General features: G+C 49.4%; 1 protein-coding gene across 1 annotated transcript; it reads left to right on the top strand.

Moving 5' to 3' along the window:
• Positions 1-1,125: 1,125 nt before the first annotated feature.
• Positions 1,126-12,483, top strand: ARRDC5 (arrestin domain containing 5; the record flags this gene model as incomplete). Its single annotated transcript, XM_082836497.1, is given in 4 exon segments — positions 1,126-1,398; positions 1,400-1,433; positions 2,835-3,043; positions 11,956-12,483. Coding segments are annotated over 4 exon segments (1,044 nt in total).
• Positions 12,484-26,706: the final 14,223 nt, after the last annotated feature.

Genomic DNA, 26,706 nt, shown 5'->3' with positions numbered 1-26,706 from the left:
ATATGACAAAGAGTAAATGAGGTCTGCCAGAACCTGGAGAACAGATACTTTGTAGAGCCTCTTCTGCTACAGACCCTCCCCCTGCTTAGGCACCGGCCCACGCACGAATTGGACACCACGAATAACTGCTAGGGTGCCAAGGGCCCTAGTTTCCCTTTTGCAGAACAATATGCTCTCGACAGTCATTAAGTCATTCAACAAACTTTAATTGTCCTCCCTTGCCTGAACCAGGCTCTGGGTTTGGCAAACAAATTCCTGCCCTAGAGGGACTTCCCAACCAATGGAGGAGACGCTGGCATAAAGACGAGTGTCAGCTGTGCAGAGAGAGAGAATGCTTCGTGGTGGCATCCGCGTTCACATGGAGCCCACCGCGCTCTGAGCATCTTCAAGACACAGCAGATTCCATGTCCTGGCCATGGCTATCATTTTCCTTCTAACACACACTGATATAAATATAGAACTATTAAGGTGGAAACGACTGGGAATTCCCTGGCAGTCCAGTGGTTAAGACTCCGAGATTTCACTGCTGAGGGCATGGGTTCAATCCCTGCTCTGGGAGCTAAGAGCCCACAAGCTTCATGGTGTGGCCAAAACAAACAAACAGACAAAAGGTGAAAACGATTATCTGTGTAGGACCCAGCATCAATCTGTGAACCCTGAGAAGGGGGTGCACACACCCACATTTGGGGGCCATCGGATGGGGCAGAAAATACCCCTGGGCTCATGCCCTGTGCCTCTCCATCTGTAAATAGAGCTCACGATGCCTGCCTCACCACAGGGCCTGGAAGAATTCTTCCCACCCAGGCCCCTAGACCTCTGGCAGGATGACAGTTGTTCCCTAGTCGCCAGCAATGTTGGGATCTTGTGGTTTTCTTGTTCGTTTGTTCGTTATTTCCTAGGAAAAAGAGGTCAGGCTACCATTTCACCAACCAGTGAGGACTTTGGGATTCCCAAGCAGCCGCCCACTCCCAACAGCCTTGCCTCTCATCCTGGCCATTGGGAAACCCTTCCCGGAACCCTGGCTGGATGATGTCACAGACAGATGACGTCACTGTGGCCAAGGAACCGGGGATCTCAGTGACATGGGGGAGAGGGGAGGATGTTTCTCCGTCACCCCAACCCCCTATGTCTGTGGTGAAGTCCATTGAATTAGTGCTGCCCAAGGATGCGGTCTACCTGGCCGGCTCCAGCATAAAAGGGCAGGTGGTTCTAACTCTGAACAGCACCCTGGTGGACCCCATCGTGAAGGTGGAGCTCGTGGGAAGAGGTTATGTGGAGTGGAATGAAGAAATTGGGGCATCCCGCGATTACAGCCGAGATGTTATTTGCAACAACAAGGCTGACTATGTGCACAAGACAAAGACATTCCCAGTGGAGGGTAAGGACAAGGCCAGCCGCCAACCTTAGCCAGAATAGGAACCGGGGTCTGGAAGGTAAACACATCTGTTAGTCAATCAACAAACCCCCGGGGATATCAGAAATGGGCAGAGGCCTGGTTCCCGTGGTCACAGGGAAAGAGATAGGAGGGAGAAGGCTAGGAAAGCTCTCCGTGGGAAGGACTGACTAGTCCCCAACTCTGCCAGGTTCAAATCTAAAGTCTGGACAGACATCAGGAAGCCTAAGCTACCAGGAAACTATATGTCCTTTCCAAAATATGTCCATGGGGGTGTTTCCGGGTAGTCCACAGTCAAGCAGAACACTTGGCCAATGCTTGACTGAACAAAGTTCAATTGTAGATTTTTTTTTTTAATTTTAGATAGGGTAGCCTGGGAAGGTCTCTCCAAAGAGATGACTACCAAGCTCAGATCTAGTGATGGAAGGGGGACCTGCCCAGATATCCAAGGGAGGAACGGCAACCTGCTGGGCCTTCATACTCAGCAATTAGGCCGCCTCTCTGTGTCCTAGTTAACCCACCTGGAAAATGGGAATAGGAAAAAGTCCTGCCTCCTAAGACTGCCTTGAGGACTTAATGATTTAATGGCATGTCGAGGAGAGGGCTCAGAATAGTGGGGTGGGGGGGAGGGGTATACAGTAATGCTTGTTAGGTGTTCGTTTTTTCAACCAAAACACTCCCCCACCCCTCACCACCCACATTATCAGCTATCACCCTTCTCCATTTCCAAGGGAAGCATCCTTTCCCCTCAGAAGCATCAGCCCCAAGCCTGCGATGGGTTCACTCATTTACTTCACAAACATGTATTAAGCACCTACTGTGCACAACAACCATGGCAGATGCTGGGGATACAACAGCGAAGAAAACAGACAGGGTCCCTGGCGTCGCTGGGGTTGCCATCAGGCAGGGAAAACGCTCTAATAAGGGGGTTTTGGAGAAGTGCAAAAAAAAAATAAAACAGGGAGGTCACAGAGATGGGGGGTAGTGTGAGTCCCTCCCCGGTCTTCCATCACCACTCAGTCAATCAACAAATATTAAGCACCTACTGTATGCTGTGCACTGAAGGCCAAGCTCTGCCAGGGCAGGGAGATTTGCCTGCCTTGGGACCCAAGGTGTGTTTGTTGAATGAATATGCGATCGAATTCTGCAGCCAGACCTCCAGTTTCCCAGGCCCAGAGCACAGGTGAGCAAGTCCTGGTCAGTGGTTTTGAGTGACCACCCCAGTCGCATCACCTACCCAGGGCATCGGTCTCCAGCCCAGCTGAGACCTAATATTTATGGGCCTAGGCTTTTTCGATCCCTAAAAATCACAGAGCTAAGCCTAGCTCAGGGACAAACAGGCCAGGTCCAGAACAAGCTCCCTGCCAAAACAATAAAGAAAGAAAAGAGGGAAGAAAAGATTCTAGAACCTTCTGATGGCATCGGTGTGTTTTGCTTTCAGATAATTGGTTAAGTGCAGGCAGCCGCACCTTTGACTTCCATTTCAACTTACCTGCCAGGCTCCCTTCTACCTTCACCAGCAAAAGTGGCCATGTCTTTTACTTCGTGCAGGCCTCCTGCATGGGTCGGGAGCACATTCTAGCGAAGAAGAGAAGGTACTTGTTGGTTCAAGGGACTTCTTCGGATTTCCACGCAGAAAACCCATTGCAGGTAGTGATGCAGAAGGAGCAGGGGTAGGGCATGTCCTCAAAGCTCCCCGGAGGCAGGGGGAGGCGGGCAGCCAGGAGACAGGGGAGGCCGTGACCCGGAAGAAGGGAAGGTGTTGGCCGCTCCTCCGGCCCAGTGATTTCGCAAACGGGGAATCAGAAACCAGGGCAGGAACTAAACCAGCGGCTCTCAACTGGGGTGATTCTGCCCCTGCGGGGGACACTGGGAGATGTTTGGGAACATTTTTGGTTGTCTCAACTGGGGAGAGGTGATGAGTGGGATCAAGAGAGTGTGGGCCAGGGATGACGCTCCACACCCCGCAGTGCCCCCCACAGGGAATGACATGGGCCCTGAATGTCCTTGACATTCAAGAATCAAGAGTGAGCAGAGGGACTTCCCTGGTGGCGCAGTGGTTAAGAATCCGCCTGCCAATGCAGGGGACACAGGTTTGAGCCCTGTTCTGGGAAAATCCCACATACTGCGGAGCAGCTAAGCCCGTGTGCCACAACTACCGAGCCCACGAGCCACAACTACTAGCCCGCATGCCACAACTACTGAAGCCCTTGAGCCTAGAGCCCATGGTCCGCAACAAAGAGAAGCCACCGCAATGAGAAACCCGTGCACCACGATGAAGAGTAGCCCCCGCTCGCCCCAACTAGAGAAAGTCCGCGTGCAGCAACGAAGACCAAACGCAGCCAAAAATAAGTAAATAAATAAATGTTATTAAAAAAAAAAAAAAAAGAGTGAGCAGAGGCCCCTCTGTGACCCCTGACTGAGGGTCCTGGGCGCTCGGTGACTCTCCAGGAACTGATAATGGAGGTGGTGTCCCCCACCAAGAAGCACGGAAAGGGGATGCAGGGGGAAGGAAGGGCCTTGTGGCATCAGTCACCTGAGCGGAGGAAGTTTTTGGACAGCTTCTGGAGGCCAGGTGCAGAGGTGGAAGTAAGGGAGGGTGGACTTACATTGGCCAAAGTCACTTCACCTCCCTGGGGACCCATTTGTCATCAGAGGGTTGTGGCTGAGAGGGCTGGCATTTTAGTTTTCAACGTCCAAGTTAAAAATCCTAGCATCTCCACCTACCTGTGTGTGACCCTCTGCAAGTGATGTGGCCTCTCTGTGCCTGCATTTCCTCATCTGTCAAATAGGCACAGAGATGGTGCCTGTCCCCTAGATCTCAGAAGGAGCAGTGAGTGGACTTCATGCAAGTTCTGGACCTTGCACAGTGGCCGGCAGTGGTGGTAGGACAGAGCCCCAAAATATTAAGTCCCCATAAATCTTGTCACTGCTGCTGCTGTCACAGGTAGCCTTTTTTTTTTTTTTTTGGCTGCACCACATGGCATGTGGGATCTTAATTCCCTGACCAGGGTTCAGACGTGCACCCCCTGCATTGGAAGCATGGAGTATTAACCACTGGGCTGCCAGGGAAGTCCCGGGTAGTCTTATCTGTGTAACAGGGATCATCTCTAGCCCGGCCTACTTCAGGGGGGTAGATGCTTGGAGGGGTGGATCAGATGAAGCAGACCTGAGCTCAAGGCCCGCTTGGCCACCTGCTCCCTGTGTGACCCAGAGCGGGCTCTGGCCCTTCTCTGGCTCTTCCCTCAAGAGTTAATCTAGGGTGCAGGGGGCACAAGGCAGGAATTGGGGCAAAATGCTGGTATAGGACCACACCTAGCTTGAGATCTCTGCTGCCAGATCCTTCACTAGCCGATGGCCTTGGGCAATTAACAGCACCTCCCAGACCCTCGATTGTCCTGATCTGTACAATGGGAATACTACTACTACTAATCTTTCCTCGATTGTGGGGATCACAAAGCACCCAGCACGATGTGTACACATAGGGGATGCCTAGTAAATGGGAAGAGCTCAAATCGTTATTATAGCAGCAAAGGGAGTTATTACAGATATGTTTTCCTTTTTATTACTTATTTATTTATGGCTACACTGGGTCTTTGTTGCTGCACACGGGCTTTCTCTAGTTGTGGCGAGCAGGGGGCTACTCTTCAGTGCGGTGTGCGGGCTTCTTACTGTGGTGGCTTCTCTTGTTGCGGACCACGGACTTTAGGCATGCGTGCTTCAGTAGTGCGACGCGCGGGCACCATAGCTGTGGCGCGCGGGCTCTAGAGCGCAGGCTCAGTAGTTGTGGCACACGGGCTTAGTTGCTCCGTGGCATGTGGCATCTTCCCGGACCAGGGCTCAAACCCGTGCCCCGTGCACTGGCAGGCAGATTCTTAACCCCTGCACCACCAGGGAAGTCCCTACAGATATGTTTTGAGAGTACAGAAATATGGTGTTTTCTTCAGCTACTCAGTACTGTTTTAATCAGATTGTAGGGGGCAGGGTGAGGGCAGGAGCTGGTGGACCAGGGCAGAAGCTACTGCTCTGGTCCAAGTAGACACGGATTGACTCCTATAATCTGTCCTTCTCATAGCAGCTGAAAGGATTCAGGTGATGACCCTGCTCAGCCTTCCAGAGCTCCCACCTTCCACGGAGTAAAAGCTCAAGGCCTCCCCGCGGCCCCCAAGGCCCTGCACCACCTGCCCTGTCCCCTCCCTGCCCTCCCCTCCTCCCTCTCTCCCCCTCGCTCACTCTGCTCCCGACACACTGGCCTCCTTGCTGTTCCTCCAACATGCCAGGCATGGTGCTGCCCCACGGCCTTTGCACAGGCTGCGCCCTCTGCCTGGAACCCTGTGACAGGATCTTCCTATCCCTCCCCCTCATCCTTCAGATCTTTGCTTGGAAGCCAGGTCTTCAATCACCGGGATTGCTGATGCCCCCATGAACCGCCACAACCCCCACAGAAGGCAATATCCATATTAAAATGAACACGCACTTTGCCCCATCCATTTCCCTTCTAGAAAATTCTCCCATCACTATCCTTTCACGTGTGTGACATGACCTCTCACTGCACTGTTTGTGGTGGTCAGAAACTGGCAACAGCTTAAATGTTTGTTGCTAAGTCAATTAAAGTAGCAGCACACAAAGGTCAACTCTACAGATACAGCAAAGAGAGAAAGAGAGAGAGACCAAGACACAGAGACAGAGAGTGAGGCAGCTCTCCCTCTCAGCACCTCCAAGTTACTGGGTTGAACGAGTAAAGCAAAGTTCAGAACAGCGTGTCTAGCCGTTGGTGGTAAAAACAAAAACTGCACAGAACTTCCTTGCAGGTGTAACAAACAGACGTCTCTTTCCAGAGACCAGAGAAACCGGCAACAGACACTGCCTCCTGGGAGGGAGCAGGGGAGGGGCAAACTTTTCCCCTTCCACTTTTTTTTTTTTTTAACATCTTTATTGATATACACCTCACATACCTTATAATTCACCCCTTTAAAATGTCCAAATCAGGACTTCCCTGGCGGTCCAGCGGTTAAGGTTCCATGCTTCCAACGCAAGGGGCGTGTGTTTGATCCCTCATGGGGGAACTACGATCCCATGTGCTAAGCGGTGCGGCCAAATAAAAAATAAATAAATAAAAATAAAATAAAATGTCCAAGTCAATGGCTTTTAGTGCATTCCCACAGTTGTACAGCCCTCACCACAGTCAGTTTTAGAACACTTTTATTATCCCCCAAAGAAGTCTTGCATCCCTTAGCTGTCACCCCCAAACCTCTCTGTCCCCTCCCCCAGCCACCACTAAATCCATTCTCTGTCTCTGTGGATTTGCCTGGTCTGGACGTCCCTCCCCTCACCTCTTGATGGACCTTGGATTGTTTCCACATTTTGGCTGTTAGGAACGATGCTGCTACTAACATACATGTGCAAGGTTTTACATGGACGCAAGTTTTCATTTCTCGTGGGTAGACACCTAGGAGTGGAACTGGGAAAGATGGTAACTCTATGTTTTACCTTTCGAGGAGCGGCCAGACTCTTTTCTACGGCGGCCACCCCATTTTACATTCCCACCAGCCATGAACGAGGGTTCCAATTTTTCCACATTCACTCCTCTCTGTGTACCTTTAGAATTTTGAAAGACGTGACCCGTTGCCTCTTCCAACAAGCAGTACCATTGGGTAGAGGACATGTCCCCAAGACCTTTCCTAACCAAGAAGTCTGAAAGAGTTGGCATCCTGACTCCCCTTACCTCACCCCCTTGCCTAACCTCATAGCTTATCCCTACCAGAAATGTACCATTAGGGCTTCCCTGGTGGCGCAGTGGTTAAGAATCCGCCTGCCAATGTAGGACACCTGGGTTCGAGCCCTGGTCCGGGAAGATCCCACATGCTACGGAGCAACTAAGCCTGTGCGCCACAACTACTGAGCCTGTGCTCTAGAGCCCATGAGCCACAACTATGGAGCCCATGTGCCTAGGGCCCATGCTCCGCAACAAGAGAAGCCACCGCAATGAGAAGCCCGCGCACCGCAACGAAGAGTAGCCCCCGCTCGCCGCCACTAGAGAAAGCCCGTGCACAGCAACGAAGACCCAAAGCAGTCATAAATAAATAAATAAATAAACAACAACAACAACAAAAGAAATGTACCACTAAAAAAAAAAAAAAAGGAATGTACCATTTATATGTCCATCTCCAGACCAGAGCGGAGACTGGACTGGTCTTCACTGCTGTGGGTTTTCCTTGAACTTTGCACCAAGTTGATACAAACGAATACTGGTTGAATGAATGATTCCCCCCAAAGTTTCATATATGCCAAAGGAATATGGGGTCCCAAAAAACTCCTGGGTATGGAAAATCAATGTTGAGTTTGTGCCCTAATATTCTTGGAAATCAGAGCCCTGTGGCCACCCCACCTGGCCTGGTGCGGGGGTCTCTCTGATGGGCCACCCCTGATGCCTCTCGGCACTTCCTTCAGGACCAGGACAGAACTGCTGGCTTGGCCTTGAGTTAGGGCAGTGAGTCTTTAATGCCTGCAGGGTCCTAACGCATGCAACGAATTTTCGAATAAGACTGGAGGGGTTTAGAATGAAATGGGCTGCAATTAGCCTTCCAAGAGGAGGGAAAGAGTGGGAAGGCTGAAGATAGGCAGAAGCCAGAGGCAGAGGGTAGGAGGTGAGGCTGAAGGGGTCGGGGGGTCAGCCTGAGGTCTCCAAGAGGAAAGGCATTGAACCTAGAACAGTGTTTTTCAAACCTCAGGTCATGACCCGCTAGTGGGGTGCAAAATCCATTTAGCAAGTTGCAAAGCATATTTCTACAAAATGAAAGGATAGGCAGGACCAAAATAGAAAAATATCAAAAAATATCAATTTTGTGGGTTGCAAACGTTGTTGTTCTTAATATAAAATAAGAAAACAGAACAGAGAATAAAATAGGTAGAATAGAAAATATTAGAAAAAGTCCACTTGGTGGGTTGCCATTAATTTTTAAAAATGAAAACAGAGAATAGAATACGTCAGAAAATATAAATTTGGTGGGTTGCAACAGACTTTGTTTTTATAAAATCAATGTGTAGGACTGAATAGAATAGTATTGAATACGTAAAAGGGGATAGAATTTACCAGAAAAAATAAATTTGGTGGGTTACAACATTTTTGTTTTATATAAAACAAAATGATAGAATAGAATAGCGTAAGTAGACTAGAAATACCAGAAAAATCAATTCAGAGGGTCCAATCAACAGTTTTTAAAAGAATAGATTAAATAGAATAGAAGAGGATAGAAGAGGAATTCTCAGCAGGCATGTAGCAAGGATAAGCATTATTTCATGAAACTTATTTCTCTTTCATAGATTTAGATGCCGATGGATATATAGATTTGTGCTTTTCGCCACAATATTAAAATCTACGTTTCAACTATGAGTTGTGGTTTTTTAAAAAAGAATAATATGTAACAAATACTCTATGTGGCCTGCAGAGTCTAAAAGATTCATCATCAGGCTCTTTACAGAAAAAAATTCATCAACTCTATGTCCTAGACCAACTCTTTCTTTTAAATTGTAGTATAGTTGATTTACAATATTACATTAGTTTCTGGTGTATAACAGTGATTCAGTATTTTTATAGACTATACTCCATTTAAAGTTATTACAAAATAATGGCTATATTTCCCTGTGCTGTATAATATATCCTTGTTAATCATTTACTTTGTATATAGTAGCCTGTGTCTCTCTCTTTATTTTTAGTGGAGTATAGCTGCTTTACAATGTTGTGTTAGTTTCTGCTGTACAGCGAAGTGAATCAGCCACATGTATACATGCATCCCTTCTTCCTTGGATTTCCCTCCCGTTTAGGTCAACACAGAGCATTGAGTAGAGTTCCCTGTGCTATACAGCAGGTTCTCATTAGTTATCTATCTTATATCGAGTAGTGTATATATGTCACCCCTAATCTCCCAATCTGTCCCACCCTCCCCTTCCCTCCTTGGTATCCATACGTCTGTTCCCTACGTCTGTGTCTCCATTTCTGCTCTGCAAATAAGTTCATCTATACCATTTTTCTAGATTCCACATATATGCGTTAATATATGATACTTGTTTTTCTCCTACTGACTTACTTCACTCTGTATGACAGTCTCTAGGTCCATCCATGTCTCTGCAAATGGTGCAGTTTCATCCCTTTCTATGACTGAGTAATTTTCCATTGTATATATGTACCACATCTTCTTTATCCATTCCTCTGTTGACGGACATTTAGGTTGCTTCCATGACCTGGTTATTGTAAGTAGTGCTGCAATGACCATTGGGATGCATGTATCTTTTTGAATTATGGCTTTCTCCAGGTATATGCCCAGGAGTGGAATTGCTGGGTCATATAGTAGTTCTATTTTTGGTTTTTTAAGGAAGCACCATACTGCTCTCAATAGTGACTGTATCTATTTACATTCCCACCAACGGTGTAAGTGTGTTCCCTTTTCTCCACACCCTCTCTAGCATTTATTGTTTGTAGACTTTTTAATGATAGCCATTCTTTCTGACTGGTGTGAGGTGATACCTCATGGTAGTTTTGATTTGCATTTCTCTAGTAATTAGTGATGTTGAGCATCTTTTCATGTGTTTGTTGGCCATCTGTATGTCTTCTTTGGAGAAATGTCTATTTAGGTCTTCTGCCCTTTTTTTTTTTTTTTTTGGCGGTACGCGGGCCTCTCACTGTCTTGTCCTCTCCCGTTGCGGAGCACAGGCTCCGGACACACAGGCTCAGCAGCCATGGCTCACGGGCCCAGCCGCTCCGCGGCATGTGGGATCTTCCTGGACCGAGGCACGAACCCGTGTCCCCTGCATCGGCAGGCAGACTCTCAACCACTGTGCCAGCAGGGAAGCCTTACTTTTAGTTTTTTGAGGAACCTCCATACTGTTCTCCACAGCGGCTGCACCAATTTACATTCCCACCAACAGTGTAGGAGGGTTCCCTTTCCTCCACATCCTGGCCAGCATTTGTCATTTGTAGAATTTTTGATGATACCCATTCTGACAGGTGTGAGGTGCTATTTCATTGTGGTTTTGATTTGTATTTCTCTGATGATTGGCCACGTCGAGCCTTTTTTCGTGTGCCTATTGACCATCTGTATATCTTCTTTGGTAGAGCAACTCTTTCTTGTATGTAAGCCCAAGAAGTGTCTTCAGATGCTCCTTCCAGCTCTTTTATGATGTCAAACACACATGGAAACAATATAAATGTCTATCCTTCCCTAGCGGTCCAGTGGTTAGGACTCCATGTTTCCACTGCAGGGGGCGCGGGTTCAATCCCTGGTCAGGGAACTAGGATCCTGCATGCCGCACAGCACGGCAAAAAAAAAAAAAAAAAAAAAATTATATATATACATAAAATATGTATATTTTATTTTTATATATATATATATATATATATATATAAATGTCTATCCTGGAGGGGGAAGGGTAAATTAACTATTTTGCAGCACATTCCATTGCCATCGTGGAAACAAATGAATCAGAATGACAGGCACCAACATGAATGCCTTTCAAACACAGGATGTTAAGCTAGAAAAGCAGGTTGCTGGAAAAGATATGAGGCTTGATTTATTTAAAGCATTCAGATATGTCAAACAATACTGTGTACTTCTACCACAAATAAATAAATGCACTCCTAAACAGTACAAACATTTGCATGAGCATGACAAATGCCACACACACACACACACACACACACACACACACACACACACACACACACACACACACGCTTGTAAAAGTATTAAGTTCCTCTGGAAGAAGATACAGGAAGTCAGCAGAAGTGGAGAGCAAATCATTGGAAGCGCACTCCACCTCACAACAAATCTTTTATTTTATTTCATTTATTTATTTATTTTCTGGTCACATGGCTTGCAGGATCTTAGTTCCCTGGCCAGGGATCCAACGTGGGCCTCGGCAGTGAAAGCGCCAAGTCCTAGCCCCTGGACGGCCAGAGAATTCCCTCGAATCTTTTACAGTAGTACCCACAAATAAAAAGCCAAATGTTACCCAAGCCACACATTAAACATAACGTATATGTGACTTTATTTGCAATCCAGCAGCTAACCAATTGATATAAAGGCTGCTTTTTGAAGCCTTTAGTTAAACACGTTACATAATTTCAACTCTACAGTTTTCATGATTCAGAGCCCATAATATTTTCTCCTTAAGTCTGAACTACTTGGGTAAGCCCTAGGTCTGGGCTTAGACCATAAGACATTCCCTGTCTTCCAGAAAACTAAGACTCAGAGAAGTCAAGGCACTGGTACAAGGTCACACAGCAAGTGAGTTATGGAGCTGGGGATAAAGGCAGGGCCTTGTGAATTTCTTAGGTCTATTTTACAGACAAGGAAATTGACAGTCAGAATGGCAAAGGATTTTGATTAAATGGCAAAGCTGGGAATGACTTTGGGCTGCAAAATCCCCAAGACTCCAGATTCCATCCCAGTGCCTCTTACTAGGAGAGTCCCAAAGGCTCAAGGCTTTGGTGGACTGTTGGGTGAGCAAGTGGATCTTGTGGCCGCAATGCCTCACAATTGTCCATTCCCCCCACCCCCTTCTAGAATCCTCTGGTCGTGGAGGCCAAGAAAAAGATCTACTACAATTGCTGCAGACAGGGCACCATCTGCCTGCAGATCCAGATGGAAAAGAACATCTTCACGCCAGGGGAGAGGGTCATTTTCACCACGGAAATCAACAACCAGACCAGCAAGCGCATCAAGACGGTCATCTTTGCCCTCTACGCCCACGTGCAGTACGAGGGCTTCACACCCAATGCAGAGCGACACTCAAGGGTGGACAGCAGTGAGCTGCTTCGGCAGGAGGCCAACACCCAAATCACACCCTTCAACACCACCAAGATTGTCAGCACTTTCTACCTCCCGCCCGTGCTGTCCGTGAGCTGCGGCACACGGGACAGCGAGATCATGAACACCTACTACGAGCTGGTCAGCACCGTCCACCTGCCCTGGTCCCTGACCAGTGTCAAGGTCAAGGTGCCCATCATTATCACCAGAGCCCCCGTGGACTCAGACAGCTGCGGGCTGCTGGACGGGAGCAGTGTTATCGTGAGCCTGGATCATCAGAATTAAATGCCCAAACGTCTAAATATTTCAAGTTTTATCAAACTCTAAGGCAGGTCCTTCCTTTGCCTCGTGCAGATGGCCTTCAGATGAGTCCAGGCTTGGGCAGCACGTAGTCTGAAACTTGCCAAGCTCCAGCCGTGCGGTCCTCCATTTCTCCCATCCCAAGAAAGATCACTCAATACCAGTAGAGGACAAAGCCTTCCAGGACCGCACCCCAGTTAGCACCCCAGACCCATCTGCTTGCTGGCTCTTACAGTGCCAAGACCAGGGATCCCCAACTGGGAGCGACTCTGCCCTCCAGAGGACACTGGCAAAGCCTGGTTGTATCGGTTATCCCAATTGAGGGGAGCAGGGTGCGCTCCTGGCATCCAGGGGGTGGGGGCTAGGGATGCTGCTCTGTGCCGCACAGTGCCCAGGACGGTCTCCCACAGAGAATGGCCCAGCTCCAGATGTCAGCAGTACCGAGGTGGGGAGACCCGGGCTGGGGCCATGTATGGGGACAGATGGTTGCTGAGTCCCCAGGCTGGGTCTGGGAGCCTCTTATCCAAGTCGTATCCCTCGTCCACTCACAGTCCCCCTCCCCGGCTCCCCCACCACATTCAGGGTAAAAGCCCAAGTCCTCCCAGCACATCCACCCACGTCCAATCTATCAGCAAGCCATAGGGGCCCCTCTCCAAAATGTCCCCAGAATCCGCCTATTTCTCTGCCCTCCTCTGCATCCAGCTTTCCTCCCATCCATCCCCTGGACCAGGGCGGTCACCTGCACCTGGGTCTCCTGACCCCTGACCTGGATCCCCACGTTCTGTCCTTCCTGCAAATAAAAATCCAGGACCCCCAATTAGACTTGCATTTCAGAAGAATAATTTTTTAGCATAAGTATGTCCCTCACCACAGTTGGTATCTACTTATGCTTTAAAAAATCATTCGTTGTTTACCTGATATGCCAGTTTAACTGAACATCCTGTATTTTATCTGGTCATCCGATTCCCCAAGCAACTAAAAGACTCTCCGCACAAGCCGGGCCACCATACTCCTCGGCTTAAAATCTTTTAAACCTCCGTCGGGTCCCCAAAGCATCCGCTGCGGCCCACCAGGTCCTGGGTGGTCAGGAATGAAGGAATGGGCCAGAGTGTTTATTCTGGGCTAATGACTCTGAAATATTTCTCCAAGCACCCGCAGGCGACAAAATACTCAGCACTTGCCTCACCCCTGCCGCGGGCCCTCCGTAAACCATGCAGAGGGGAGGCATATACACTTGAATGGCGGGCCCAAGGCATCCCGGAACATTCTGAGATGCTGTTTCAGATCAAACTTTTTTGAGGGGAGGCGGTGCAGATAGAATGCACAGATTTAATTTGCTATTTCTCTCTTTAAAAAAAATTTTTTTCATGAGAGAGATCTCTCACTTTCAGCCATGTTTACAGGGTGTCTCCAAAAGAGCTTCTGTGGCAGTCCTGGCTCCCTGGCAGGGGTCACTGCTGGGCCTGGGTGGGGATGTACCCCTGCTGATTTGGGTATGTAATCTTCCTTTTGCAGTGGACAAAAGGATCCAACCCTGAGGCGGTGTCATTCCGCTGCCCTGCTTCCCGAAAATTCAAAATGGTTTATTTTAGGGAGGAAGAGGATGATCTTGCTTGCCATAATGTCCTTGGCCCCAGCCTGAGCATCCTTGAGGCTCTGGAGACCAGGTCTGGGCCATCCCCACCTCCCCAGAACTAGATCCAGAAGGGCTGTGCTCTTCAAAGCTGCAGAGCCAATGTCGCCTCCTCCAGGAAGCCTTCCAGCCATGCCTCTTGCCCTCCAAAGGGCTCCCCAGTCCCAGACCCTTCCTCCATCTGGTCCTGACCTCATACACCACAAAGGCCTTTGTCCAGCTCTGTTCCATATGGGGGGGAAATTAAGGTGGGGATATCACAGCAGAGTCCTCCTCAGGGCCCCGGCACCACTCCAGCCCCCAAGTGGTTGTTAAAGCTATAACAAGCGATTGTTAATGTATAACAACAGTGTTCGGGACTCTGCTCCTCTTGGATGGTGGGACAGAGCGTTTCAAGAATCCCAGAGGTGGATCATAAGCCAGCTGGTGACTACCCCTCACAGCTAGGGTGTCATCAGGCCAGAAGGGGGCGTCTGTGAACTCTGGGGGCGCCTCCGATTCTTTCCCACCATACTATCCTTACTTCCTTCTGTTTGGGACAAGGGATTTCTCCTCTCTGGGCCTCAGTTTCCCCATCTGTAAAATGGAAAAAACAAAAGTTGTTAGCCCTAGAGTTTGGAGAAGATTAAAAGGATTAGGGACTTCCCTGGCAGTCCAGTGGTTAAGACTCCATGCTTCCACTGCAGGGGGCAGGGGTTCCATCCCGGTCGGGGAGCTAAGATCCCATATTGCTGTGCGGCCAAAAAATTAAAATAAAAGGGCTAGTATGGGCACCGCTTTTAGGAGAACTTCTGGAACACAGTAAGTGCCAGCCAGATGCTAATTATGAGTTTTAGGATTTATTTCCCTTCCATGGACTCCTCCAACTCCAACAGCTCACCAGTCAGGTCTCAGTGACCTCCAGGTCCCTGCGCCTAGGGTCACCTCACTGTCCTTGTCCTTCTTAGACTTTTTATTTGGAAAAATTCCAATTCCTATGGAAAAAGCTTGAAAGAATTATACAATAGACAGGTGACCATCCACCTCGAGCCTCCAGTTGTTAATTTTGGCCATATTTGCTCTTTTCCTCTTTTTCTCTCTCCCAGATTGCTTTGCAGTAAATTGCAGCATCACGGTGCTGGGTCCCTGTACTTTGCCCTTCTTCCAGTACCCTGAGAATTAGAAGCGTCTAGATAATCACAGTAACACGATCACTCCCAGGGCAGTTCCATCCTCTCACCTCTATATACTCCATATTCCAATATCCTCACTCTTCCGATATGTATCTTTTTTTATTGTGGTAAAATACACGCGGCATGATTTACCATCTTCACCATGTTTTAGGCGTACAGCTCAGTGGCATTAAGCACATTCACACTGTAGTGCAACCACAACTAGCTTTCCTAGCTTCCCAAACTGAAACTCTGTCTCCATTAACCAGTAACTCCCCATTCCCCTCACCACCAGCCCCCCTTGTTTTTAAAGGCTGAATAATATTCCGTTGTCTGTATACGTCACATTTTGTTTATCCATTCACGCATCGGTGGACATGTGTTTCCATCTTTGGGCTACTGTGAAAAACGCTGCTACGAACACGGTACACACATAAATATCTCTTTGAGACCCTGCTTTCCATTATTTTGTGTATATACGCAGAAGTGGCCTTGCTGGATCATATGGCAATGCTATGTTTAATTTTTTGAGGACTTGGTATACTGTTTTCTTTCTTTTTAAAAATGTTTTATTTATTTATTTTTGGCCGTGTTGGGTCTTCATTGCTGCAGGCGGGCTTTCTCTAGTTGCAGGGAGCGGGGCTACTCTTCGTTGCGGTGTGTGGGCTTCTTATTGCGTGGCTCCTCGTTGTGGCGCGTGGGCTTCAGTAGTTGTGGTTTGCGGGCTCTAGAGCGCAGGCTCAGTAGTTGTGGCGCGCGGGCTTAGTCGCTCCGCGGCATGTGGGATCTTCCCGGAGCAGGGTTCCAACCTGTGTCCCCTGCATTGGCAGGCGGATTCTTAACCTCTGCGCCACCAGGTAAGTCCCGACCATTTCCTCTTTATGCAAACATCCACTTCCCTTGATTTCACTGATTCCACACCCTTCTCATTCTTCTCCCGCTCCTCGGATTTCGGATATGGGGCTTCTGCTTTCTTCAAAGTCACAGCACCCAGGTCTCCTCTTCCAGGAAGCCTTCCAGTCCTGCCGAGCAGAGCCTCTCACCCTCCTCTACCAGGTCCTGAAACATAGATGAGCTTCAGGGTTCATTTCTGCAGACATCCATATCCCACTGCTTGGTCAACATTTTGAACTCTGGAAATGCTAGGTCAAGGGCATTGGACTTGATCCTATGGCTTATGCAGAAATGTTTGGAGTACTTTTCTTTGGAGACGGGCTAGAGAGTGAGGATTTGAGAAAGGAGATTTGAAAAATCACTCCACTGATCCTGTGGATGGAATACAATACATCCAGGAAGCCGCTAGTTCGGAATAACATCAGAAATAATGAGGACAATGATAATAATACTGTGGCACAAACTGGCTCCTTTTCCATCCAACTGTTTCCTTCTTCCTCCTGGGGACGTGGCTGGACTACATTTCCCAGCACCCCTTGCACTTAGGCAAACCCATGGGACTGATCTGGCCAATGGGGTGTAAGAGGAAGTGATAAAAGCCACTTCCGGACTGATCCTTTAAAATCTTTCCCTGAGAGACTTGTTTGCTCTTTCCCCTTTTGCCAGCTGCTTGGCGAAGATTGTTTGGAGGCGAGCTGCCCAGGAAACTCGTTCTGTACTTGATTGTTGCATATCCAAGAAATAAAACTTTACTGAATAAACGACCTCCACTGAAGTTGGGATTGTCTTTATTTATTTATTTTTTAATTGAACTATAGTTTGTTGTGCCAGTCTCTACTGTACAACAAAGTGAGTCAGTTACACACATACATTCTTTTTTTTAATATTCTTTTCCATCATGGTTTATACCAGGATGTTGAATACAGTTCCCTGTGCTATAAAGTAGGACCTTGTTGTTTACCCATCTTACATATAATAGTTGGCATCTGCTAATCCCAAACTCCCAATCTCTCCCTCCCCCACCCCCTCCCCCTTGGCAACCACCAGTCCGTTCTCTATGTCTGTGAGTCTGTTTCTGTTTTGTAGATAGGTTCATTTGTGCCATATTTTAGATTCCACATATAAGTGATATCATATGGTATTGGTCTTTCTCTTTCTGACTTACTTCACTTAGTATGATAATCTCTAGTTGCATCCATGTTGCTGCAAATGGCATTATTTTGTTCTTTTTTTTATGGCTGAGTCGTATTCCATTATATATACATATATATACCACATCGTAGATTTTCTTATTCCAGCCATAGGATTTCTCCACCTCCATACAATTGACAGTTGGGGTCAGATAAATCTTTTTATGGGGAGCAGCCCTGTGCATTGTAGGATGTTAAGCAGCATCTCCGGCTTTTAGCCAAGAGACGCCAGTAGCATCCCCACCCACCCTACCCCACCCCCACCCGGCCACAGTTGTGACAACAGAAATTTCCCCAGATGTTGTCAAATGTCCCCTGGGTGGGCAGAATCACCCTTAGTGGAGAGCCTCTAGTCTATTCTTATCATGCAGGTAGCTACGTTTATGGACACCCTTGTACATTTTGGGGACATGGACTCAGTGTGGCCACAGCTAAACCTGCCATCATATCTTCCTCCATCCCTGCCTCCACCTGCGTTTCATTGAAGACCCCACCTGAGGGTCATCACTGACCTTTTATTCTCCCAAGTCCTGTTTGTCTTACTTCCCAAATAACTATTAAATCCGTCCATCTGATTCTCTCCATCTCCTCTGCCACCATCAAGGCTTCCCTGGACTATTGCAGTAGCCACCTCCCAGGTGGCCCTGCTTTCATTCCTGCCCTCTACAGTCCATTCCCCACACAGCAGTCAGAGAGACAGCTTTTCTAAATGCAGTTGTGATTACAGGCTCAGCTGGGTCGGGGAAGCTGCTTCCAAGAAGACTCCCTCACATGGCTGTTGGCGGGAGACCTCAGTTCTTTGCCACCTGGGCTTCTGGGGTATCCTCATAACATTGCACCTGGCTTCCCCTGGAGCGATTGACATGAGAGAGAGAGAGAGAGGGAGAAAAAGAGAGAGCAAGAAGGCTATGGTGCCTTTTATGATCTAGTTTCAGAAGCCTCACGGGTATTGGACACAATCACTTCTGCCATATTTTGTTTGTGAGAAACAATTCCCTAAATTCAGCCCATACTCACAGGGAACAGACTTAGGCTCCACCTTTTAAAGCAGTGTCCAAAATGCGTGGACATATTTTTAAAAACCACATTCCCTTCACGCAGCTCAATATCAAGAAAACAAACAACCCAATCCATAAATGGGCAGAACACCTAAATAGACATTTCTCCAAAGAAGATATACAGATGGCCAACAGACACATGAAAGAATGCTCAACATCATTAATCATTAGAGAAATGCAAATCAAAACTACAATGAGATATCATCTCACACCGGTCAGAATGGCCATCATCAAAAAAATCTAGAAACAATAAATGCTGGAGAGGGTGTGGAGAAAAGGGAACCCTCTTGCACTGTTGGTGGGAATGTGAATTGATACAGCCACTATGGAGAACAGTATGGAGCAACTAAAAATAGAACTACCGTATGACCCAGCAATCCCACTACTGGGCATATACCCTAAGAAAACCATAATTCAAAAAGAGTCATGTACCACAATGTTCACTGCAGTTCTATTTACAATAGCCAGGACATGGAAGCAACCTAAGTGTCCATCAACAGATGAATGGATAAAGAAGATGTGGCACATATATACAATGGAATATTACTCAGCCATAAAAAGAAAGGAAATTGAGTTATTTGTAGTGAGGTGGATGGACCTAGAGTCTGTCATACAGACTAAAGTAAGTCAGAAAGAGAAAAACAAATATCGTATGCTAACACATATACATGGAATCTAAGAAAAAAAAAAAAAGGTCACGAAGAACCTAGGAGCAAGACGGGAATAAAGACATAGACCTACTAGAGAATGGACTTGAGGAAACGGGGAGGGGGAAGGGTAAGCTGTGACAAAGTGAGAGAGTGGCATGGACATATATACGCTACCAAACGTGAAATAGATAGCTAGTGGGAAGCAGCTGCATAGCACAGGGAGATCAGCTCGGTGCTTTGTGACCACCTAGAGGGGTGGGATAGGGAGGGTGGGAGGGAGGGAGATGCAAGAGGGAAGAGATATGGGAACATATGTATATGTATAACTGATTCACTTTGTTATAAAGCAGAAACTAACACACCATTGTAAAGCAATTATACTCCAATAAAGATGTTAAAAAAATAATAATAAAAAAATAAATAAAAACCACATTCCCCAACAATTCCTCGGCAAATTCTATTGAATCCACTTTCAAATTCCTTCTAGACTATTACCCTTTCCCTTAACACCACCCTGGTTCAGCAACCCGAGTGTCCATCAATGGATGAATAAATAAATGCTGTCCATCCGTGCAATGGAATATTACTCAGCTTTAAAAAGGAAATTCTGACACCTGCTACAGCATGGATGATCCTTGAGGACATGATGCTCAGAGAAGTAAGCCAGACACAAAAGGGCAAATACTGTGTGATCCCACTCACAGGAGGTCCCCAGAGGAGTCAGATCCACAGAGACAGGAAGTAGATGGTGGGGGCCGGGGACTGGGGAAGGGGCTGGGGAGTCAGTGTTTCCTGGGGACAGAGTTTCAGTTTGGGAAGATGAGAAAGTTCTGGAGATGGAGGGTGGGGATGGTTGCACAACAATGTAAACGTGCTTAGTGCCACTGAGCTGTGCTCTTTAAAAAGGTTTAAATGATACATTTTGTGTTCTGTGTATTTTACCACAGTTAAAAATTTTCTTTTTTAATATCCGACCCTTATATGGTGCTTCCCATGTCCCAGGCACCATGCTAAGCTATGTGTTACCTCATTTGATCCCCTCCATCATCTGTGAGTTAGGGACAATGATTATCATCCCATTTTACAGTTGAGACAACTGAGGCTCAGAGAAGAGCAGTGATTTGCCCAAGTGCTTGCAGCCAGGATTAGACGCCCTAACCCTTGTACATGCTGCTTCTCCCTGAACCTCGGTGGTTCTCATTACTGCTTCCGCTGAGAAGGAAGACACACAGCTGAGGCTGGTAACGTTGCCTGCTAGGGTCCCCGGGTGTCAGCGAGTGGCTGAGCTGGGATGGGGACCCTGGAGAGTCTGAGTCCACACAGCCACTGCAGGCTCGATTTGTGAGGAGCAGAGGGGCCTGTGCTGGGCTGTGGGTTCCAGTCTTCACTTATATCTCCTCTCTGGGCCTCAGTTTCCCTTACTGCAAAGCTTGAAAGGACAGTAAGGAAGCAGCCAAGGGAAATGGGTACCTGGGGTCCAGGAGTCCAAAACACAGGCTCTCTGGGTCTTGGTTTCCTCATCTTTAAAGTGAAGACTAAGGGGACTTCCCTGGCAGCCCAGCGGTTAAGACTTCGCCTTCCAGTGCAGGGGCTGCAGGTTTGATCCCTGGTCAGGGAGCTAAGATCCCACATGCCTCGCAGCCAAAAAACCAGAACATAAAACAGAAGCAATATTGTAACAAATTCAATAAAGCCTTTTTTTTTTTTTTTTTTTGCGGTATGCGGGCCTCTCCCTGTTGCGGCCTCTCCCGTTGCGGAGCACAGGCTCCGGACGCGCAGGCTCAGCGGCCATGGCTCACGGGCCCAGCCACTCCGCGGCACGCGGGATCCTCCCGGACCGGGGCACGAACCCGTGTCCCCTGCATCGGCAGGCGGACTCTCAGCCACTGCGCCACCAGGGAAGCCCCAATAAAGACTTTAAAAAATAAATAAATAAAATGAAGGTTAGCAAGTTCCCTGGTTGCCTAGGTTCAATGTCTGGTTGTCAGGGAACTGATATCCCACAAGCTGTGAGGTGCGGCCCCCCCAAAAACAAACAAACCTTGTTTAAAAATAAAATAAAATGAAGATTATACTTAATAATAATTAATAATATTATTATTACTTTTCACCTCAGCAAGACTACATTTGGGGCTGGACTGTTTTCTGTGGGAGGCGTCCTGGGCACTGTGGGGTGTGGAGTACCATCCCTGGCTCCCACCCACTGGATGCCAGGTGTACCTCCAACCGAGACAACCAAAAATGTCTCCACACACCCCAAGGATCGCCCTGATTGGGACCCCCTGTCCACACTATCAGGTTGGAGGCCTATGTTGAGTTATTAGTATATCTGATCCTAAACGCTACTGAGATTCCCAGCTCTGCGGTTTCTGTGCTCTGTGACCTCGGGGGAGTCGCTTCTGTTTCTGAGCCTCAGTTTCCTCATCGGTAGAACTCGGATTCATCAATAGCCCCTCCCTCCCGAAGTCTCTGGATTAACGTCTATAACCGGTATCAACCGCAGTAAGCACTCGCTCCAGAGGCAACGTTGCTACCCCAGTGGGGGGGTCTTCTGGAAGATTCTGGCCCACAACAGCGGGCCCCTGCACCCTCCCTGCTGGCCGCCTCCCCTCCGGGCCTCCGACTGGGGGGACCATACAGGCGGGCGTTGGGAACACTTCCTGTGCGGTGGCCGCCAGTGCCCGCTGGGCCAGGTGTGCCAACGGGAGAACGCAGCTGGGGCTGCCCCACTTCCTGCCCTGGGTGGAGGCGCCTCTCACGCTCCTTTGCCGCCACCCCCAAAATAACATGCCCCCCCAAACCAAAGCCACTCGCGCCAGCTGCAGCCTCCAACTTAGGAGACGCAGGACAGGCGGGGGCCAGCAGCTGTCATCACGGCGCCTGTCCCGCTGGGAATGTCCCCCCCCAACCCCCCCGCTGCTGCCACCTCCGGCATTCCAATCCCGAGGGGGTGACCTGGCCTCCCCCAAGGTCCGGACACAGGAGCTCTGAGCAGGCAGGGCTGGCTGGGGGGGAGGGGACTCCTCTGCCACGCTGGGTGACAAGGGACCCTCTCCGGCCAGAACCCCCAGACCCGAGGTGCCTCCGATCTTCACCTCAAGGGACCGTTTGGTGGGGGAGGGGCTGGCTGCCAGGACAAAAGCCCCCTCCTCTTCCCGGGAACAAAGGGGAGGCCGGGAGAGCCAAGGACTGCGTGTTCTTTCCCCGACAACGTGACATCCTGGCAGCTGGCACTCGGAGGGCTGGGCCAGAGCCTCTGGGCCTGGCCACCCGACACAAGGCCACTCAGTATGGGGGCACTGGGATGGAATGGCTGCGGTCCCGAGGGATCTGGTTCCTGATCAGCTGCCCGTAGGCTTCTGTCCTTCCAGTACATTCTGACAAGGAAGTCTGCCGGCTCGGCCTGCAGAACTTCACAGAAAGGCCAGGAGGCCTCCGCTGTCGGGCTCCGAGCTGGATGGGCCACCAGGATGGAGGGGGACAAAGGCCACGTGGACGCCTTGCTGCTGCCCGCACCCCTGGCCCTGCATCCCGGGGCCAGGGGTACCCAGTGGGACCCCACACCCCACCCCACCCCACCCCATCCCGGCCCGGGAGGGGCCGGCCCAGGGGACAGTGGCTCTGGGAGCAGCTCCCCTCCCCCAAGCCACGCACGGGGCAGCGGGCAGCTGGCGCCACCAGGGCGGGGTGAGGGGGGGGCGGGGACAGGCCAGGGCCTGCATGTTAAAAGACCCCCAGCTTCCTGCGGCGAGCGGGACAAGGAGACAAAACCTTGTCTTCCGGCCATTGGGGCCACAATCGGTCAGGCTGTCCACCCACTGGCCGGAGCTGCGGTTTGGGGGGACATCGTGGGCAGATCTGTCCTGGCTGGGGTAGGGTTGCCAGAAAAAAGTACAGGTCCCGCAGGTAAACAAGTAATTACTCAGCGTATGTCCCTTGCAATACTTGGGACATACTTATGCTAAAAAAAATTTCACTGTGTATCTGAAATTCGCATTTAACTGGGGGTCCTATATTTTTACTTGCTAAATCTACTACCCGAGGCCAGGGGCTCTGGGAGAAGCAAAACTGCTTACCAACATCCCCCCAGACTTGCTCCTCTGCTGGTCCCAGCCTCAGGGGTGGTCCCACTGTCCCTCCACCCTCACCCCTCACTGGATTCCCAGCCAGAGGCCCGTATCAGCCTCACCTTCCAAACCATGGCCCGTCACTCTCCCGCTGCAGTCTCTCTCCCATCTGCCCCTCATCCTCAGCAGAGGGGGCCATGAGTTCCTGCCTGCCCCCCAGATATCCAGCCCCTCTTCCCTGAATCTCAAAGGTTCCACGCCTCCATCCCCAGAGATCTGAACGGGGCCCCTCCTCTGCTCTGAGTCCGACAGTTGCTCCCCACTGCTCCCACAATAAAGGCCCAAAACCTCTGCTGGACATTGGAAGCCCCGTCCCCAGCAGGGCTCCAACAAACCCCTATACCCAACTCCCAGCCCCCCTCTCCTCAAACGAGCTGTGGTTTTCCAAAAGCTGCCTGTTCTCTCAGGTCCCCAAGTATGGCCCGTCACCCCCAACCTGAGTCAGGTCCCATCCTTTCTCTGCCCACAGGCCTCCATGGCTCCCACCTTCCTGAGAGTAAAAACCCAAGTCTCCCCGGGGTCCACAATGTCCTGCACGACCTGCCCCTGTCCCCTCCCTGTCCTTACCTCCTCCCTCTTTTCCTCCTTGCTCTCTGCTCCAGACACACAGGTTCCTTGCTGTTCCTCCAACACACCAGGCATAGTCCTGCCCCAGGGCCTTTGCACATGCTGTTACTGCTGCCTGGAGCACACCTCGTCCTAAAAGCTACACAGTCCAACAGCCTTCCCTCCTCCAGGTCTCGGCTCAACTGTCACCTCCTCGGTGAGGTCTCCCTGGTCTACCTTTAAAAAAAAAAAAAAATTATTTATTTAATTTGGGTGCGCCGGGTCTTAGTTGCAGCACCTGGGATCTTTAGTTGCGGCATGCAGACTCTTAGTTGTGGCATACATGCAGGATCTAGTTCCCTGACCAGGGATCGAACCCAGGCCCCCTGCATTAGGAGCTCAGAGTTTTACCCACTGGACCACCAGGAAAGTCCCTGGTCTACCTTATTTAAAACTGTAAACCACCCCGACTCCTCAGCTTCCTTTCCTGCTCTATTTTTCTCCACAACTCTTATCATCTTCTAATATACTATGCATTGACTGTTGCACGTGGTCTGTCTCCCCAACTAGGACATCAGCTCCGTGAGGGCAGGGATGTTCTGTCTGGTTCACTGCTATATCCTGAGCAGGGTACACAAGGGGTGTTTAATAAATACTTCCGGAATGAATAACCATCACTGTTTCTGGAACAGCCTCCTGCACACCCCCCTTCCACCTTTCAAGACTTACCTGAAGCAGGTGGGCTCGTGTTCCTCTCCCAGGTTTCCTTTATCCACAGGATGGCCCAAGATAGCTTTCCAATGCTCCAACATGCCCCTGCTGACCTTACTGCAGAACCTTCTGTGACTCCCCAGTGCCCTCAGGACTCTGTTAGCCTGGCCCTTGCCAACCTGTCTGGCTCCATCTCTCCCCCACCAATACTCCCCATCCCCTGGCCACGGTCTACCCTCCAGCCTCACTCTGCACCTTCACCCTCTCTGTTCCCTCAGCCTGGAACAGCTTCTCCAGTACCTTCACCTGACTTCATCTCTCAGGCCTCAGATTAGACATCACCTCCTCCTAGAAGCCTTCCAGGACCACCACCCACACCTAAGTCCAGCACCTCTTCTGGGCTCCACCATGCCTGAGCATCCCCATCACAGCCCTGACCACTTCTATTTTAACCACCTGGTCACCAGAGGCAACTTGTCATCAGACAAAGGAGACCCCGGGTCCACAGCACTTTCAGGAACCCACAAAATGGCTTCATTTTAATTTCTCTTAAAATCAAAAGAAACAATGAATAAAATAATACCAATTCAATTGTAAGAGATCATTTGTAATATCTTTTCATGAAGGGAGGCGTCAAGTGCCTCAGGCCCGTGAAGGTTTTTTGTTGCTGTTGTTGTTTTGTTTTTTTGGGGTTTTTTTTTTGGTCGTGCCACGTGGCATGTGGGATCCTGGTTCCCTGACCAGGGATTGAACCCTGCAGTGGAAACCTGGAGTCCTACACACTGGACCGCCAGGGAATTCCCCCCCGTGAAGTTCTTAAAGGGGCCCTGCTGATCCCTTGTGGGTCTCCCCACTGGACTATGAGTGCTGCAAAGGCAGAGGTCGAGACTGGGTCCCCACGGCTGCCTGGCAGTGGCCTGGCATACAGCAGGCACTTAATAATTGTTGTGTTGAATAACTGAATATCCAGTGAATCGCTGGGTCCTCACAGCCAGGCCTGGCTCACACATCAGAGGAGATGCTTGATAAATGGATGGATGGATGGATGGATGGATGGATGGTGGATGGATGGATGGATGGACGGAGGGAGGGTCAGAAGGCAGATTGACCAGGACACCAATCTGGGACCAGCAGCGCCGCCTTGTGGCACACTGCTTGCCCGTCTCTCCCTCTCTTAGGTTCCAGTGGAAAAGTTCTGGGGAGTTTTCAGAGCCTTTCCACTGGAAGGGGATGGAGACGAGGAAAAGGAGGAGGAGGAAGCAGCAGGCAGTGAACTTAGAAACAAAGACCTTGGGTCCAAATCCCGCAGCCACCTGTTTGTGGCTGTGTGTCCCAGGGAAAACTACATCACCTCTTAATTCTTCAGCTTCCTCATCCAGAAAATGGGGGAAATCCAAATCTGGCCTCTGAATAACGTAATGAAATAGCTCAGAAACAGCAGCTATTTCTCACCTCCCACCCTAGGACTCCTGGACAGGTGCTGTCCTCAAGGAGCCCCCCAAGGCTGGGAAGTGACAGAGTTTTCATGAAGACATGGCTGGGGCAGAGAAGTGGACATGGGTTTGGGGGTAGGGTTGTCAGGTTTAGTAAAAACAACAAAATAAATAGGATGCCCAGCTCAATTTGAATTTCAGATCAACAATGAATAATTTTCTAGTATAAGTATATACCAAATATTGCATGGAATACACTTAAACCCCCAAAAGGTATTTGTTGTTGACCTGAAATTCAAATTTAATCAGGAATTCTGTATTTTATCTGGCAACCTTAGCCTGGGGGAGCCTGGGGAGGCAGGCAGGAAGGCTTCCAGGAGGAAGGGGCAGTGGTGCTAAGAGCTGATGGTGTGGCCACCTTTCCTTCCCCTCCCCCACCTACACATGCACCCTTGACTGGGTTCACAAGGGACTGGAGGTGGGGTTGATCTCCACACCAGGGAAGAAGGTGAGTGAGGCTGCTCTCCTTTTGTTCAGAAGATGTGGGGCAAAATCATCAGGACTTTATATTCCACATCAAAATTGAGTTACATCCCCTTGACCAGGGATATTTTGACCACATCCCAGCACTGAAGGCCACTTGGAAGCTGAAGGCAACCAGGCATATCTCCTGGTGACTTTCCAGCTGTGTGACCTTGGACAAGTCACTTTACCTCTCTGAGCTCTACACATCGCAGACCTGTTCTCCTCCAGTGCTCTCCCCCCCTCTCACTCTGCCTCAGCCACATAGGGTTTTGGCTGCATCTCCAATTCAC

This window comes from Leucopleurus acutus (genome assembly GCF_964270905.1).
Source record: "Leucopleurus acutus genome assembly, chromosome: 3".
Lineage (NCBI taxonomy): Eukaryota > Metazoa > Chordata > Mammalia > Artiodactyla > Delphinidae > Leucopleurus > Leucopleurus acutus.
This window is presented reverse-complemented; position numbering and strand designations above follow the sequence as displayed.